Source organism: Sinocyclocheilus anshuiensis, unplaced genomic scaffold (genome assembly GCF_001515605.1).
Source record: "Sinocyclocheilus anshuiensis isolate Anshui unplaced genomic scaffold, SAMN03320099.WGS_v1.1 scaffold446, whole genome shotgun sequence".
NCBI classification, from domain to species: domain Eukaryota; kingdom Metazoa; phylum Chordata; class Actinopteri; order Cypriniformes; family Cyprinidae; genus Sinocyclocheilus; species Sinocyclocheilus anshuiensis.
This window is the reverse complement of record NW_015544247.1, coordinates 1,779,850-1,799,491: the sequence shown is the minus strand read 5'-3', so window position 1 is coordinate 1,799,491 and position 19,642 is coordinate 1,779,850. Positions and strand designations below refer to the sequence as shown.

Here is a 19,642-nt window from a genome sequence, read left to right as displayed (position 1 = left end):
ACGCTTTAATTCGGCTCTTTGGATCCTTACTCATGCAGCAAAGCATCCAAAGGTGAACTGTAATCACGGTCGCCACCAAGCTCTTTTGTGAAATGAAATAACAGATGAAAAGAAGGGGAAAATGCATCTTTAAAGTTTGCCCTCGCGTAAATGTCAATAGAGAACCTTTTCCAACATCTGCAGTAAATTCACATTGATGGCTCTTTTCTTCTCTGTATCGATCCGGCCATGAGAACGTAGATTTGTATCTGTTAATTAATGCGTCCTGAAACAGCATTTGTATTAATCAGGGAGATAAGAAAAATTGGATGCCTGCACTGGCATGACAACCGTAAAAGCGCGAGCCCCTGATAAAATCATTGATGGACCTCAATAAAGAGGGAAAAAAAGTTCTTCCTTCCACTCAATAAACTAATCATCCGGCTTTTAATTATTCTGCGGAGAGATGTGTGGAGATTGGGGAATGTGTAAATCTAATTATTTACTAACAGCAGTGGCTGAGAGGGAGGGCTGGGAGTGGCACAGGGGGAGCTCTAGGCGATGGGCTCCGTCCATCTGCCACTCCACTCCACAACCCCCTCCCCACCTGCCCCCTGCCTTTATTTTGTCTCTCTGTTTGTCCCTCGTGCTCTCATTCTCTTTGTCCCTCTGTCTCTCTCTCTCTCTGTGTCTCTCGATCTGTCTTGATACATGTCTTCGGTGGTCCATCATTCAGTATGATTTGTTTCTTTTCGTGATAAACTCTACTGATGATAATCTTTTAAATGTGCTGCTAGTGTTACCAACCGGAAGTGCACAAATTATAATATTTGTGTCTTCCATTGGTTCAAATTGGGACAAATTCCATTGGGTCTTCCATTGGGACAAACAGATTCCAAACTTACACCATTGGTTGAGTCAGTGTTGATGAGTCAGAGCAAAAGCGCCACAGCGTTTATTGTTTTTCGAAAGGTGAATCTACCAATGGCTTACTTGTACTTATATTACTGTGTATTTAAACATGAAAAAGCTTTTTAGATATTCAATCAGATACTCAATACCACATTATTTATAGTCGAAAGTATGCATATGATTTGTTATTTTTATTTAAAATGAGTTTTGAAATCTGATTTGCATATATTCAAAGTATGTCCATGGATTTTTTCCAAATTCTCAGCAATATTAAAGGATTACACATACCTCTCAGGAGGCCAATCAGAGTGTGATCTTATTTTTAGTCCATGCCACCTTTCATTGAGGCCACTGTTTTTGTAAGAATGCAGCGGTCTTACATTGGACCCCCTTAAGAAATTCTTGGCTTAATCCCTTTTGATGATTTTATTAAGTAGTAGAAGATGGCCCTGCCAACTGGCATTGAGCACACTAGCACCAGCAGGCCAGGGGAGGCACCAACTGCTCACCAGCTCTTAGTCTGCCTCTAATGAGATCAGAGATGTTAACAGTTTGGGATAATAAATTAGCGGTTGGTATAAACAATAGCCCGAAACCTATACCTAATGAGCTCCTTGCCATTAGTGATTAACTCACAGAAAGAGATTTCAAAAAAGAAAAGAAAAAATGAGTGAAATTGCTTGCTTCCTCTGAAGGCATCTCTCCACAACAGATGTTGGTGAGCATCTTTTTCCTCATGTTCCCCCGCCACCCAGATTAGCCCCCTCACTCTCGCAAAGAGAGATGCTTCATCTGTTCTTGGAAGAGCAGAGCGAGTGAGATGAGACGAAAAGGTCCAACACCAACAGGTGCTGTTGTGCCTGTCCCTCACCTTCAGAGCTGATGGACGGCTCCCAAGCACTTACGCAGTTTATTTAGATTTATTTAATTGTTTTCTCTTTGCAGGCTATGTTAGATCAGCTTTTGGTTGCTTGCATTTTTTGCCTTTATTTGAATTGCCTTTTGTATTTATTTATTTATTTATTTAGGGGGTATTGCATAATAATAATAATAATAAACACATAGATTATTTATTTATTTATTTAGGGGTATTTTCATAATAATAATAATAATAATAAACACATACATAAATTATTTATTTATTTATTTAGGGGTATTTTCATAATAATAATAATAATAATAAACACATACATAAATTATTTATTTATTTATTTAGGGGTTATTTTCGTAATAATAATAATAATAATGATAAACACATATAAATAAATTATTTATTTATTTTATAGTTATTATTATTATTATTATGACAGTACCCCAAAAATGATTAACTCTTAAAATAAATAAGATTGATAATAATAATTATTATTACTATTATTATTATCTTATTTATTTATTTAGTATTGTTGTTGTTGTTACTATTATTTCAATAGTATTCATCTGTCCCAGTCCAAAGCCAGTACATAGAAAATATTGCTTTAACCCTCAATTTGAGATCCCTCAACAGTGTGTGCATTAATCGGGGGGGGGGAATCATCGCATTTATTCATCTTCTTATACTTGGGGTCTAATAGTATTAGGAAACATCTCGAAGTATCACCCTGGTACCTCAATATTAAGTATATTTCTCAGACCCCAAACTGAGCATGAGGGTTGACCTCCTTGTGTTATAGACAGACAAATGCCACGTGTTAGTCAGTTTCAAAAGGCATTCATGAACATGAACTTTAAAAATTTACTTCACTTCCAGCAAAAAGACAGGAAAATTAGGAAAAAAGTGTGTGTGCAGAGTTGGGGGAGGAGGAAGGAGAAGGACTTTGAGGCAAGCAATTAGTCTTTCAGTTGGTGTGATGGGAAGAATTGATCCATGCTGCATGTTGGGGGAGATAAGGAGTGCCCTCCCTCAGGATGCCCCCTGGCCTTCAGCGCAGCAGGAAATGAGAGCCAAGGCTCGTGCTAGGTGCCTCAGCTCGCTCCCACTGGAGTTTTCCTCTGCATTACACCTCCAGAAGGTCAATTCTTCCCACTAACACAACCAGAAACTTCTGACAATCAACTGAGCTTTTATATCATATACCGCCGTTGAATGTTGATTTGAGGCTGAACATTGGTTGTTGAGTTAAAGAGAGCTCTTTCTCTGGCTTTTTCTCAGGGTTTTCCACACTCTCGCTGGCGGACCAGATGAGTCTTCTGCAGAGCGCGTGGATGGAGATCCTGATCCTGCGTGTAGTCTACCGCTCGCTGTCTTTTGAGGACAAGTTGGTCTACGCTGAAGACTACATCATGGATGAGGACCAATCCAAGCTGGCTGGCCTGCTAGACCTGAATAATGCTATTCTTCAGCTGGTGAAGAAGTACAAGAGCATGAAGCTGGAGAAGGAGGAGTTCGTCACTCTTAAAGCTATAGCCCTGGCTAACTCAGGTAAAACGAACAGACGCTATAGATTCCAGTCAGAGCAGACGTCATATTTGATTTGATGTATTCAAATTGTGATACTGTTATGGGTTGTTCAGGCAACAAAACATTGAAAACACATTTTTCAACTAATTTACAATGGAAAAAAAAGTGTCAATGGCAAAACACTAATTTTTTTGTCCAGATTAAATAATATCTACAAAAATTAATTATAAATGCATTTTATAAATATAATGATTTTCTATGATGAGCGTGTTTTTATTTTTTTAATTAAAAATCATTTTGGCATTTTTTTGGGTGGATTATAAAATCGAAATATATCAGTAGTACTGATATCAAAATGAAGAAAACAACCTTATGGTTTTACAAAATCTTTTATTATTACTTTATTAGAAGGGGGAGAAAACTACTGGTGTTGTGGTGCAACTTTCCAAAAACATAATAATATTTATTAATTAATAATTCATGGTATTTGTAAAAACTAAATAAATAAATGAGTAAATAAATAAATAAATATAAAGTATTTAAAAACTTGTTTTAAAAAAATTATTTTAAGAATAATGATTCATGTATTTAATTGGTAAAGAAAATATATGACTTGTTACTTTTTTACATTTTTGGAAATGGTATGAAACCAGCTTTAATAAAGAATACATTTTTTAAGAATTATGATTTTTTTTTTCTTACATGTCATTGGCCCACTTCTATCTGTCATAACCTTGTTTTCTTTAACATCAACTTAAATAAGATGTTTGCTCTGATTAAAATCTACATTCCATTATAATTTCCATTGTCCAATGTGTCTTTGGTTCAAAATCATTAACAAAATCATTTACAGCAATCCTACTGCAAATGAAATAAGATGATGTGTTTAGCTTGAAGTGCACTTGAAGCCTTTTGAATTGCCTGTCATCAGCTCAATTAAAGCAGTGTTTGTTTATTCATCGCCCCTCTTAATAGAATGTGCTGTTGATCATGTATGAGCATGGAAAGAGTTAAGAGTTACTCCCTGCTTTTGATTTCATCTCCTCCTATGGGAATCTTAACAACAGATGTAGTGGTAGAGTTATTCAGGTACAGTTGGAGTGATATCTCAATATCTCCGTCTTTTTTTCTCTCATGTTTTCGCTTCCTCTATTCACGCGCACACACAACAAAACACTAAACAGTGTTCCCACCCCTCCCCGCCCCTTTTGAAATCCTTCAAAAGCACGTCTGCGGCCCCTGTCCGAATTAGCATAAGTCTCTGCTCAGATGCCTCTTAAGTAAGGAGCCCATCACTATGCACCTGCATGTCAATAACAGGCTCTGATGTTGTCCGCCATCGACAGTCGCACCATGGCCCTCTGGCTCCCTTTGTGTTGACCCCATCTTTGAACTTTATCTTGGTTGCTGGCCAGTAGTTTTCCTTTTAATTACAAGAAGGAAACTGTCAATAAAATCTGTTAAATGGGACGCAATGAGCAGCTTGAATGGGAGGGCGGCTATTTGTTCAAATTCTCCAGCGCTCAAGGTATCGACAGTTTGTTTTCTGGGGCCATATGTGACGATCAATCTCCGGCTGGGCCTGGCCATGCTGAAAAATGAAAAAGCAGATTGCTCTTGCTCGCTTGCGGATGACGGCTCGCTAGTTTGGCCCCGGCCCGCAGCCACCGGGGGCCGTTCTGCCCAAAGTGCACCCCTGAGAGAGCGAATGAGTGCGTGACTCTTTTGAGAAATTCTTTTTTTAATTGATTCGACGATTAGCGGTTCATCTCAGTTTGTTGACGTGTACGTCAGCATGCCAAAAGCAGGTAAAAGGGATCGATGAGTGATAGATTTATTCATACCGATGTCGTTTTCGGTCAGCATTTCTGCCTTTTTCACTGACGCATATGCAATGAGACTTCCTGTACTCTGAATTTGGAAATAGTTTTCACACAATTACAAAGAATCGACGAGTAACACACTGACTTAAACGTGAAATTTTGAAGTAGGCATTTTCTTGCAAAACATATTTCAGTAATTTAAAAAATCATTTTTTTACAGTGTAGCCTGATGCATAAGCTAATCTCTAGTCCTGGCTTTTTCTCACCTTCTCGGGTGTCATTCTCCGTATTTATCAAGACTTTCTCTCTACACACTCTTCTCTCAGGAGAGTCATGCATCATGTCCGATTTCACCGATCGATGAAGAGCCGATATATTTCACAGTCCTTCAATAGACACAGTATTGCTTAAGCAATCGATGTCAGAGCGACATTTTTATACTATTTATTTGAAAGCTTTACATTGCAGTTGATCTCATCATGGTGCGCGTTTCTTTTTAAAGGACATAAAAAAGAAAAAGAAAAGTCAGTAAAGCAGTCTGTGACCTCTCGTATCTTCTCCACAGTTTGAATTCAGCCATTTACTGACACAATTCCAGTGTCATTCTGGAAAATCATAACAAATTTGAGTCTAGCGAAGAGTCTTTTTGATAGTAAATGTTGCGTGCAGAAAAGGTGTGTTTTCCTGAACGCCTCCAGCAGCGATGCTGAGATTGATAGAGCAGCTTGTGTGGAAAGGTGCAGGTAAGCACTTTCCTGCCAGGGATTTCTGTCAGATCACAGGTCACTTTTCAGATGGCCAAAGCCTATGTGACTGATGGACGAGACCTCGCTGTCTGAATTCTAGATGGGCTCCAGACACCGAAGGGTTAGTATATCGAACCGTAGCCTAAAGCAGGCTGACGTTTGCCCCGCTGGCCAGCCCAAAGGACAGACGGCGCTCTCTACTAATAACGGAACCTCACAAGGTCTTGCTTTTATCAATACTTGACCATACAATTATTATTTAACGTGTATGTATCAATTGATTCGAGGCAATGCATTGATCGTGACATCTTTGCCAAAAGCCAGTGTGCATTTGGACATTTTATCTGGAGGGAATGGGATCGGATTGACACGCCACAGTAGAAAATCGAGTCGATACTGTTGGTGGAATCAGTCTATAAAGAGCAAGTCAGACAAAGCACTTTCTTTACCACTGTGATGTGATAAAACCATCAAAGCACTCGCAAGAGCATCCAAGGCTTGGATTAGCTGGAAAAGTGCAACTATTTGAGCCACTGGAGCAGTAAACAGCAAAGATAGTAGCTGCCTGAGACTAATTGCGCTCTCAGAGGCACGTCTTTCGCGGTGAACGGCCGTGAATGCTGTACTAACGAGCGCGAATGCAAATGCAGCCTGTTTGACATTTCTGGTAGACAATGCCAGTCAGGCTGAGGTATTGTTTCCTGACTCGAGCCTCTGTTTCTCTCGCTTAGACGAGTGCCATATCAGCTCTCCTCTAAACACTGTTTCTGTCGCCCGTGCCATTCATCAGTCCCATAGAGAGGCTTGTAAACACGTGGCGAGGACAGCCTCAGCGTTTAACACTCAAGTGTGCCTTTAATCACTGGAGAATGAGCTTAGGGCTGGCAAAAAAAGGATGAGTCACATTCTTTTAATCCCTTTCCTTTTGCCAGGACTTCATCCTCAGGTTTCCATCAGGCTGAAATGGATTTAAAAAAAGAAAAGTCCTGTACAGAACTAGTATCCGGGAGTGTCATGCCTATTTAAACTCAAGGGGGCCCCCTTTGATTTAAATGCAACTTCTGTACTGTATATAACATATAATATATGTGTGTCGTTTTGTCTTGTGACAGTCCTATACTATTTTATTTGTATATAATTGTATAGAATTATTTATTAATATATATATATTATTTGTATTAAATGTGTTATATATTGATCCATTTCAATAAAATAGCAGTTTAAAATGTTTATTTATTATTTTTTAAATGCTTTTATGCAGAAAGGATGCATTAAACTGATCAAAAGTAACAGCAAAGATGTGTAATTTTACAAAACATTTCTACTTCAAATAAATACTGTTCTTTTGAACTTTCTATTTTCTGAAAAATGTCACGGTTTCCACAAACATATTAAAAAGCACAACTGTTTTCAGCATTGAGAATAAGAAATGTTTCTTGAGCACTAAATCAGCATATTGGAATGATTTTTGAAGGATTGTGTGACACTGAAGACTGTAATAATGCTGAACATTTTTCAAAAAATGTTACTGTATTTTTAATTAATTAAATGCAGTATTGTTGAGCGTAAGAAACATCTTTCAACAAAAAAATTTTTTGAGTAACATGTCTTATATCTTTATATATTACTAAAATTTTAGAAGTTGCAAATAGGGCTGTCAACATTTTTTTTAATTTTGAATATTCGTCTAATTTAAAATAAAAATCCACATTTTAGGTGTACGTCAGGCAGCCTTATCAGTGGGGCACGAGATGCGATGACGATGTAACTGTCGTTTAAATGAAAAATGTACTCTGTGTGATTGGCTTTCTGCCCTTTGTATTAAACTATGCATACATACATGATGCTGTATTGTTTATAGTTGTCTAAGCAACTTAATTAATTATAATTGGTTTATAAACATTATTTTAAGCATTATGCTCTTTTTTTCACAGTCATGTTATCTTGTGCTTTGAATAAACGTGCATTAGTAATATTTTGCTCGATGCGCTCTCTTGTGGCCTCAGAAGAGAAGCCAAAAGCTTTTCTTCACCCTAACTGAAATTATGCATTGTAAATTCGAATATAATTCAAATTTTGATAATATTTAAGTACAAAATTTGAATTTAGTTTGTCAGCCATTTTGACAGCCCTAGTTGCAAAACTGATTTTCTTAGTGAAAAAAGTATTGACATGCATATGTTGTATTGTACTGAATTTGTGTTTATTTCTAAAGCCACTCATCATTGTTCTGTATTTTTTTCCAGATTCCATGCATTTAGAGGATGTGGAAGCCGTGCAGAAGCTCCAGGACGTGTTGCACGAGGCCCTGCAGGACTACGAGGCGGGCCAGCACCCGGAGGACCCGCGCCGAGCCGGCAAGCTGCTCATGACCCTACCGCTGCTCCGGCAAACATCCACCAAGGCAGTGCAGCACTTCTACAGCATCAAACAGGACGGCAAAGTGCCCATGCACAAACTGTTTCTGGAGCTGCTGGAGGCCAAGGTGTAACCGCATTATACCGACAGAGAGCTGGAGGGGGTACGTCACTGACTGCACCCCTTCACCGGGCAGACACTGACTAACTCTCTGCCACTGTTTGTGAAACCTTTGTCTATAAACTTTAACAAATAATAACTAAAACATAACCGCAATGGTACTTCTAATTACTGACAATGATACGTAAATATAAGAATGATTTAAAATGTGATTATTGAGAAAAATATGAAGTGTAAAAAATGACTGCTTTCATTATTCAGCAGTGGGACTTGAAAGCAGCCGTCGACTTGTTCTTCTCGAAAATCTGATGCTGAGTTTTTTTGTGCTATTGAGACATTTGATTGATTTTCAAAAGAGAAATTCTGGAGCCGAAAAAAGCCCTGCCAAAGGAAGGAAGTCCACCCGGTGGACACCAGCAAGCGAAACTTTCCCCGAACTGTACCGTCCAGCTCCCATGTCACTGAAGGAATCTAGGGATTTTTTACACTCTTTACCATAAGAGTGTAACGTAGTGACTATGTGCAGTATTACATTAGAGGTCCTCGGAGCAGTTTAACAACGCGATAGCCAAACGGAGATTTTCACATCTTTGAAGAAGCTGCTCCTCACCATTACGTAGCCATGCGGACTGATCATGCGTGTGTCACTCCCTTGTCGTTTTCTTTCAAGTCTTCCAAACACGTCTAGCCTCTTTTACCGATTTCATTTTGATCTTTTCAGGGAATAGCCGAAGCTTTAGTCTCTCATGCAATACCGAGCAAAGAGGAATCGCAGTGGTCAAGGAACAGACTCATTTATTTATTGACTTTATTTTATTATGTTTAATTCGAGTGTATTTTTACTGTACTGAAGGATGTAAATATATGGTACGGTCATCAAACACGATGTTTCTTCATATAATGTTAATAATTGATCGTTATGTTTTTCTACCGACCACCGTGTTGCGTAATGAAGACAAACCCCTGCTATCTTCTCTAAGCAATAGATGTTTAAAAAGTGGAGGTGTAAATGTATGCAATTTTGTTTTTGGTTTCGTTTTTTTATTTTCTTAGTGCCACACTTACTTGGGAAAATGAATTTCCAGAAGCTTTCGCTTTTCTGTCTGTGCTTGTCATAAAATGATAGATTACATACATGATATGGCCTGAAGGACCATAACCATTATCTCAAGCCAATTATATATGCATATATATTAACTTCAGCCTCGAAATTCTATTGACATTCTTTCATACTAAAACAGTATTTGAACTTTGTTAAGCAAAATAGCACTTAGGGAAGACGGAGAAGCATCGCAGGTTTACTTTCACGACGGTCCTGATTTTTACGCGGAATAGCGCCAGAGATATCATACACGTGACGTAATCTTCTTCCAAATGACATTTTTAGCAGAGAGGCTCAAGTATCAAAGCAAGCGATCCACAGCCTTCATCAGAAATATGTCAGTATTAGTATGGGGTATTTTCTGAATATTCTTAAGCATTGTATATTGTAAATTAACAGATTATAAATCTAACCTAAGACATTTTATTGGAACAGATCAAAGAAAAAAAAAAAAGAATGAAAAATGAACAAAAAAAAAATGTAGTTCAGCTTCTTGGTGTTTCATGTCTGCTGTGTTTTTCTGAAACATCTCTGTTTTTTTTCCCTTTCCGCAAAAGATGTAGTGTACTACCCGTGGTGATCGCAGGTCTCACTGTTCAGTATGCGTTAATTTTCTCTCTGTTTTTTCTTTTCTAGTTTTGGTTCATTTTTTTAGAGACAGGGTAGAATTAGAGACAATACTGGATGTATGAATCCTCAGGAGCAAGATGATGGGTTCTCAAATAACCTTTTGAAAAAAGACTCTTCGTAGTTACCGCTAGATCAACCGATCAACGATCAATATAATCTATGCTGATATATAAGTGAATATTTAAAAGGAGGTGCATTATATGTACAAGAGACCATCTGTGTAACTCCTATCTTGTAGACTAACACTGTATATCATAGGTTACGATGACAAATGCTTTGAAATAGTACATTTTTTCTTTCTTTCTTTCCCCTCTTTTTCTGATTTTCCTTCTCTTTTAACAAAATGCTGTACATAAGGCCTTCATGCTGAACTCCATTGGTATATATCTTGACTCTTTAAGGTTGCAAAGGGAAGAAACATTTTTGTTTGTTTTGGTGTAAGATCGGTTTTCAAAACTATCACTTTGACTTTGTGTGCTTAATAAAAATGACGAAAAAAAAGACGAAAGAACAGATCATTTTTTAAGGCAAACTGGGAACGAGGGTTTTTAGTTGCTTTTTCTCAGCCTTGTTCTATAAATACACTGTATCTATCATTAGCTATTCAAAACTCTTAATAGATTGTGCTTTGGAAAGGTTAGTGTAACGTGACTCTAGATCTTACCGCTCATGGCAACTCATCAGATGGTCAAAACGTGGGTTTGGGGGTTTCTTTGATTGGTTTCTTTTTTGTGTTGTCTTTACTCTGAGGTGATCACGATGGAAATGAAGCAATGTGAAACTACACAAGCATTCTAATTCTGTTCAGCGTTGTAAGATTTCACGAAAAACTAGAACAAGCGGTTCCAAACTACACTCAGTCTTTCAGATATGCATTTTTCCAAGTTGCTTTTAGCGCACAAAATGAAAAAAAAACAAAAGCAAAATACTTTTATGACATGTACTGTGTAATTTTGGACAAATCGGTACCCAGACCTCTCGAACCATTTAAAGACAATTTTACTGTGTCTTTTAACACTCGTCTATCCAGCATAGAAATCAAAGTGTAATTTATCCGTACCCACGATGACTTTTTTTTAGATATATTTTCTTATTTAAAGCAATATGACGGTACAACGTACAGTTGTTGTACAATGTGATTCGATTAGTGATCAAATGCTGTATCTATTGGACTATTTTGCAGATTCTAGGATAATAGGATTAAGGATGATCAGATATACAAACAACTGCTATTTTTAAATGTTGAAGGTTAGGTGTTGGTTGTATTTATTCATGCATTGATGCGTCTGCCAAACGCATCTAGGCTTCCTGGCAGTCTCATGCAGAAACCGGTGTGGGAAAGGACGAGATCCAGAAGGAGGAAGGGGAAAGAATAAAAGAGCATTTGAGAAGCTTCTGTGATCAATATGATAATGATATATTTCAAACCCAGGAGTTGCTGAAACAACCTGTAGTGAGAATCATGTCTGTAGTTTTATCGGTAAAACTATTAACTGTATATTTTTGTGATGTGCATCATTACAGTGTGCTCCAAACAATATGTCCATTTGTGTAAATGTATTTATTTTACATTGTATATATTGTTCAATGCAAAAAGAGAGACCTATGATTCTGTAACTACGATCAGTTCAGATGTGTAAGTCCAATTATGCCTTTCAGGATAATAGTAGAGCAATATTAAACATGCTTCCAGTTTTGACTCGGGCTGTGTTTTACTGTGCGAGAACATGTTTTCAGTCTTAACTCATTGTGGATTTATTTATTTATTCATTCATCTGTTTATTTATTATTTTTAGTGCTCTGTAGACTGCCTACTGTGGGTTAAACATTATGAGAATCGAGACTAAATATATATTTATTCTATTTTTTAAGGAAATTAATACTTTTATTTAGTAAGGATGTATTAAATTGATCAAAAGTACAGTAAGTACATTTATAATGTTACAAAGATTTCAATTAAATGCGGTTCATCCAATAATCATTAAAAAAAATTAACACAGTTTTCACTTAAATATTAAGATGCATAACCATTTTCAACGTTGATAAGAATTGTTTTCAAAACATTTCTGAAAGATAATGTCACATTGAAGACTGGAGTAATGACTGCAGAAAGTTAATTTTTGCCATCAGAAATAAACTACATTTAAAAATGTATTACAATAGAAATAAGTCATTTTAAATTGTACACTCTAAAAATGCTGGGTTGTTTCAACCCAACTTTGGGTCAAATATGGACTAACCCAACTTTTGGGTTAAAAATTTAATTAAAAAATTTAACCCAACGGTTGGGTTAGTCCATATTTGACCCAAAGTTGGGTTTAATTTTTTAGAGTGTAGTAATTTCTTAAATATTACTGTTTTTACTGTATGTTTGAACGAATAATTCCAACCTTGTTGAGCATAAGAGGTATTCAAAAACATCAATATAAATCAAACAGAAATAGAGAGAGAGAGAGGTACTTTTAGTGTCATTTTGGTTATTATGAATTATGAGCTGTTTTTACAAATCAGAAACTCTCAATCACACTCTTGTCAAAACATTGCACTTATTCATTTTTTAGTTTAAATTAATAGAAATATATATATATACATATAACTATTTAACATTTGTAACTATAAGTAACATTTGGATACAAATTGGAATGACAAAGTAGTCTGTATTTATTCATATCCTGCTTTTCCTATAGGAAAAAAAAACACTTATGGAATATGAATAATGAATATAATAGCTGATGAGCAGTATGCTGGTATCCAGGCAATAGAGCTGTCTGCTTGGCTACTTGACTTTTTTTCCTCTCAAGAGCAGTCTGTCATTGTTTTTTTTTTTCTTTCTTCCTGCACTGGCATCTTCACGCAGCCACACTTCATTCTGTCGCGGTTACAATATTATTGCGTCGGAAAGGGGAAGAAAAATGGTGGATGAGCAGAAAGTTCTTGACAACTTGATGCAGCGTTTGAGGCATGTCCACTCAGAGGGTAATCAGCCGCTATGCCCTGAGGCTTTACAGCAGACACATTGATGTACTGTAAGACAACGGTCCTAACATCAGCACAGTCTCCTGGTCTGCCCACATGCAGTCTGTCTCTCCTATAAGACTCGGCGGGCCAAATGAGGAGCAGGAGATACAAACATCAACAAGAGGAAAGCATTTAGGATACCTAAATAGCAAGCCTCAGTTTTTACACCCTGCTGCATAATAAATTTGACAAAAAAGACAAATACAAAGGCTATTTAATGCCTTTTCCTGTATATAGACTTGAAAAGAAAGAAAATATAGCACTATATAGTAAAATAGCATTGTGTGTAAAATCATCTGCAGCTAATATGTATCATATAATGTGGGGAGACATTTAATGTTCTGTAGCAAAAGCGTTTAAGGCTTTAAAACAGAGAGCAGTGACCTGCAGGCAAATATTTTTCAAGAAGATGACATCATAAGATATTACTTAAACAGGGCCCCGTTGGCGGCCCACTTTTTTTTTTATTATTATTTGTGCTGCGGCACATACATTTTACTCATCGACTTCGGAGTTCATTTATTTTATTTTATCTTTACGCCATTGATTCATTATTATGATACAATAAAAGCTACTTGAGCATTTCAGCTGCCAAGTACCGTTATCATTAACCTTGCGAGACGCTAAAAGTGCTCCATGGCATTTGTAATGGCTCTTTTAACTCTTTCCACTCTTCCATGTTATACGGCTGCAATGTGGAGCTGCTGTAATTGGGTTTTCACTGATGTTGGACCCTCAGAGGAGGCCCGGTATAAGCTACGCCGAGGTATATGCGCAGATATGCCGGACTATTTGTATTTCTCCATTATGTCAATTTATGGATCATCCCGTCGGTGTAATTTGGAACCGGAGCGGGAAAGTGTCTTATAGTCCAATTGGGAATTTTGATGTTCCCCATAAAGCTTTAGTTCAAAGTTAAGCTCATTTTAGATTAATTGATATATTCTAGACATATTAGTTAAACTGCTGATCTTGATAAGTCTGTTTGAAATGACCTCTGTCCTGCTCACATCCATTTAATGCTGGTAACCGTATGAACTGACATTAAAAAAAGGAGTGGCCAAGGTATATTGTCAGGGGTTCATGCATGGTTAATGGGGCATCAGTGCTGGAAATAAGATGTGACCAAAACAAAAAAAATAAAGACTGTTTGATTGATGACAGAAATACCATTCAAGGGAAATTATTTGCAGAACACCTTGATTGTACTGACCAAATTTAAACATGATTCCTGTCGCTGCATTTTAAACAAACACTTTTTTTTAACTTTCAAAAACTTTCAAAGAGAATTTATTTTTAATCTGTTTTGCATTTAAAATCCATTTCAGGTCCAAAAATCGGATTGAGCAAAATTAAATTAAGTTGTAACAATGTTCAAGAATTGGGTTGCTTCAGCTCATTTTAACAACTCATTTAACCAGTCTATAAGGATGTTGATTGTCAAGGGAGGCTCTCAGTCTAACCAAACGCATTTTGCTTGTCTTTAGCTGCAGGTTCTGAAGAGTTGAATGCAGTATAGACCAACTTCCTGGTCATTTCATATACCAAACTACTGCGTCTCTTGAGCGGTACTGTATGTTTTGTGGTGTCCCCGACGTGCCATGGGAACAAAGTTTGACTGGTGGCACGGGTGTGCTTGGCGTCATCTGTGAAGTGCTAATGTGTGCAGTTGGGCCCTGATGGCTTTTTGTCAGTGAGTCCACCCAATTTATTTCTCAGTGTGAGAGCAGGGTCACTCTCCTGGGTCTTAGTGTGCTGATGGCCTGGGCCACACTCTGGTAATGGCCTTTCACGGGTCTCCTGCTCCCTCGACACCGGTTATATCTCTGTGAGAGACATCACGGGGCCTGATATGTGTGTGTAGAAAGAGAGAAGGAAGTGTGTAGATCCGATTCCTGACAATGTGCAAAGAAGACAGCTTTGGCCTTGTCCCTCTTGAGACCCTGTTTACCCCGGATGCAAGGAGCTACCAGATGATCTCTGAAGTCCTGGGTCTTTAGAGAGAGTTCAAGGAATGGTTAACCAAATGTTTTAAAGTTAACTTCCAGATAATTTCAAGTATGATTTTTGATGTCCTTGCTTTAATGCTTTTTCTTTTTTTAAATTATAAGACTTTATTATTTAAAAATGCCATAGCTTTCTGATAAATCATATAAATATATGGACATTTGTCCTTATATGTACCTGAAACATTTTACAAAATATCTAAATATCTTCTTTTGTGTTCCACAGATGAAAGTAAGTCATACATGTTTGGAACGACATGAGTAAGTGTAAATAAGTGTAAATATTGACAGAACTTTCATTTTTGGATGAACTATCCCTTTACTGTTTTAGATCCCATCTTTCACAGCCAATGTTTTTAATGTTTGCCTTTCACAACCATAATGTAGGTTTATTAGCACAACTATTAAAAACAAGCACAGAGTAGGTAAACAAAAAATCTTCTTATAAGACATTATGTAAAACTATCAGAAATTCCAGTATTAGTATCTCATTAGTCATCTTATTAGCAAAGTGGATTAGTTCCCATCTAAACCCTTCTTTTACTCGTTTCTTCATGCACCACGTCTCCACCGTTCTACTGAGGCAGATAATGACTCATCTCCAGCAGAATAGCCTTTTTCAATTTTAGAACTACTTAACACTAAATGTAACTGGTAGATCACTCAAAAGCAATTAATTGTCGTCCCTGTAAAAGGCAAGTTCACCATCTCCTTAATACATGGGATAAAATGGATCAGACAGGCATCGGGCTCATTGAGAGCATTAGCGGGTCACACTTGCACGTTTATTTGCACTTAAATGTTTTACTCTACATTCGATGAACCATTAATTCGGTTAGTGCACTTTTATAAATAGTTTGGGGTGTCATCTGGGTTTGAATTAGTAGCACTTGAGAACTCTTTAGGGGAGGCCTTCATAAAATAGCATAAAGCACAATAAATAACTAATTTGTGAATTTATATAGCGATTTCTAGGTGTGAATCCTAGAGGAAGCTAAATGTATAGATATTGTACTTTAAATGTAACATTATTATTTTTGTTATTGTTTTTACTTTTATAATAAACTTAAATTCTGACAGATTTCTTATTTTCTTCTGTATTTTCTCTGCTTTACCTTAGTTCCTTGTAATTCGGTCCGTGCTTTCAACCAGAGTTGGTGTTTGTGTCTGCTGAAATCTCACCCCCCTGTGGCACAGTGAGCTGAGTGACTGACTGTGTATGTGTGTGTGTGTGGCAACCGAACACTCCAGAGCCCATTGCGACTTGACTTCCCAGTGATCTCCAGTTCCTACTCCGAGCCAGCATGGGGTGTCTGGAGTGTCACATCTGACAACTCAATATACAGCCATGTCGCTACACAGGAGAGGAGCAATCTGAGAGATGATACACTGGCACAGACCCTCTATGTCCATCTTTTTCACTGACAGCAACAGAGATTCCAAGCACGACAGCGGTCTTTAAATGCACTTTGCCCACATTTTCTGCTCCCCCTACTTCACGCTGCAACTTGTTTACAATCTCGGTACACATGTCCTCAATTATTAAAGTATTTAGATTAAGATTTAGATGTGTCAATATAGTATGAAAAAAGTTTTTGAAAATCCAATAGCAGCTCACAAAACAAAACAAAACAAAAAAGAGGTTGGGGGTGGACAGGCCATTTCAATGTTTTTGTACCATAATATAAACAAAGGAATAAAGAAATAACTAACTAAATAAATAAATAAATAAAACAAAATCCCAACACAACAAAGCTCAATGTAACAAAACAAAACAAGGGGGTAGAAAGTACATTTCAATGCCTTTGTACTTTAATGTAAACCAAAAAAAAAAAAAAACGAACAAAAAAACTAAAACCTCAGCGAGACTAAACAAAACCCAACTTAACAAAACAAAAGAAAGTAGGACGTAGACAGCACATTTCAGTGCCTTTTTACCATAGTGTAAACAAAGCAACAAAGAACAAAATAAGAAAACAAAACAACTCTCAACGCAAGAAAAAATGAATAAATAGACTGCATTTTTTCACTGCTTTTGTACCATAAATTGTTGTGTATGTGAGAAATACAAATTTAATCTGAACAAATTAAATGCTATTCTAATATTTAAAGGTTTAAAGTTTTGTTCTGAGGGCCTGCTAAATAAATACATTTAACAATTTTATTTGCTATGTCTTCAAACCTAGAACAGTGTCAGAGGCTTTAAATATAGTAAAATAGAGAGATGTGGAGTACCACACAACAATAAAAACACTGTAATAAATGAATAACGCTACACAAAAACAACTTTAACACAGATTTAGCAAGCAAATTGCTGAGGTGTGCTGAAAAATACAACCGGAATGATATCTGCACCCCTTTGCCAAACTGTGGCAGGTTTTTCTTCCTGCACTGGGAGTAAGAGGCTAATATAATCATATGTATCTCAGCAGGACAGGGATTTCACTATGGAACCCTGGGGGAAAATACCATAGAACTGCACATCAGCAGCATAAAGCTCAAGATATGACTTTCAGCCTTTGTTACAATTTATGTCCCATATTTTATTGTAAAACAAACCATATGCCAGTTTAACAGTCAAAAGGTGCATGCCAGTGGATTCCCTTTAGTAAGCCAGGGAGGATGGGAATCATTTGTATGTTGGTTTGTTAATTTGGCAATATGGGAAACAGTGAAATTATGCAGTCCAGTGTGGATTTTTAATTTTGCATCACATATTTAATTGGAGAAAAAAAGACAGGAAAAGTCTAATAGAAACACTACAATGTGTTGTGTTTGTAGTTGTTGAGCTTCATTAATTAGTGGAAGAGTCCTGGCACACAGCTGGGTTAAACTGCCAGGGTTCGTCTCCTGAGTAACTGGAATGCAGAGGATAGCAGTGTTAGCCTCATTTGCATGCTATCTCTGTGAACAAAAGCTAAGATAATGCTAAGGCTAATTCTAATACCGCTCTTCATTTCAACATTCTCCGCATTTGTGTGCAGCAGAGGCTGCAAGACAGGAAGCTTAAGAAAAATCGATTTGATTAAAATCCAAACCTGATGTCTACTTCAGCCCAGAGGAAGAGGAAAACATGATGAAACAGTAGTCAGTGTTGGGAAATACTTTCATTGGCTTTGATCCTACATTTTAATCTCATGAGAATAAATAAGATATGCAAAATATGCTTTTAGGATATTGCAATGCATATGTTTGTGTTTTCTTTTTAAAATGACCCTTATATTTTATTACCACACTTCTCATAGTGGATGTAACATCATTAGGATTGAGGGTTAAAGGGATCATCTACACAAAAAAAGAAAGAAAATTCAGTCATCATTAACTCACCTTCACGTTGTTGAAAACCCGTATTACTTTCTTCTATGGAACACAACAGAAGATATATTTTGAAAAATGTTGGTAACTACACAGTTTCCCATTGATAGCCATTGTATGGACTAGACTAAAATAAAAATAAATAAATAAATAAAATAACAGCAGAAGTCAAAAATCAAACCAAAACTGTTTGGTTATCAACATTCTCCATAGTATCTATCAGCAGAAGAAAGACATTCATACATGCTTGGAATGACATGAGGGTGAGTAGATTTTCTATTTTTGGGTTGACTATTTCTTAAACTTATTCAAACCTTTAAGCATAAAAAAACCAACATATAAATCCATTAAGCTCCTCTGATTGTGTACAGTAAACAGGTCCAGCATGTGTTTTAATAGCAGCAGAAATTAGCTTCTGTTCCTCAGAGGAACACATTAAAGAGAAAGTCTTTCTACAGCTGGACACAGCTGATGGGGTTTATTGATTATTAGGCAAGTGAGTTAAGCCGCTTAAGGTCATTAGAAGCACTTAATTACAAAGTGGCAGGACTGTCTGTGTTTACAAAAGTAATTGCAACTGTTTATATATTTTGCATAGATAATAAATAGTTTCAAATAACATGAGTTTTGTTTGAATCATATATATTTTTTTATATGGTTTGTTATCTCTTAAATTCAGCAAAATGTCCATAGGCTGTATCTGATAACCTGATTTCACTGGACTATAATGGATGTCAAAATTGCCCAACGTCTGTTTACACTAGTAGGTCCATTGCATTCAATAGATGTTTTCGACCTGCATCTGGATAACACTGTCGGCAAGATCACTTATCATTCAGTATGTAGGCTACTACACATACTATTTAATACCAATAAATATCAATAAGTGAGGTCGAATTTTTTTATTAGTTTTATTTTGATAAACATGACACAATATTAAGATTTTAGCATTCATGGCTCTGAAGGTGTAAAAATAAACACACGTCATCGTTGTCATCGATGAATCCGACCAATCATGAAACGGCTGTGTCGTCATCGAGAAGATTCGCAGAATGCTCTCGATGTACTTTGATGGTAGCAGTGCGTCGGCGCCTTCTCAAGTCAGACATACCAAATAACATAATATTTATATAATTTATATAATATTCATATAATAAGGGATGTGCCGAACGAGGCTTTTGAAGCATAATAATGCTCAGACATCCCCAGATAGTGCATTCATTCAGCCCCCCTCT

The 19,642-nt window shown here is 36.8% G+C and overlaps 1 protein-coding gene across 8 annotated transcripts in view; it reads left to right on the top strand.

The window, feature by feature from the left end:
• LOC107697723 (estrogen-related receptor gamma) overlaps positions 1–8,809 on the top strand; it is a 90,133-nt gene extending 81,324 nt beyond the window's left edge. For 7 of the 8 annotated variants that reach the window (XM_016498544.1, XM_016498546.1, XM_016498542.1 and 4 more), the window contains 2 exons: positions 3,041–3,310; positions 8,105–8,809. In XM_016498544.1, the coding sequence (XP_016354030.1) occupies positions 3,041–3,310; positions 8,105–8,349 (515 nt within the window). In that variant the 3' untranslated portion in view covers positions 8,350–8,809. The remainder of the gene's footprint in view (positions 1–3,040; positions 3,311–8,104) is intronic. The other variant, XM_016498541.1, reaches the window with a different exon arrangement.
• The last annotated feature ends 10,833 nt before the right edge of the window (positions 8,810–19,642 follow it).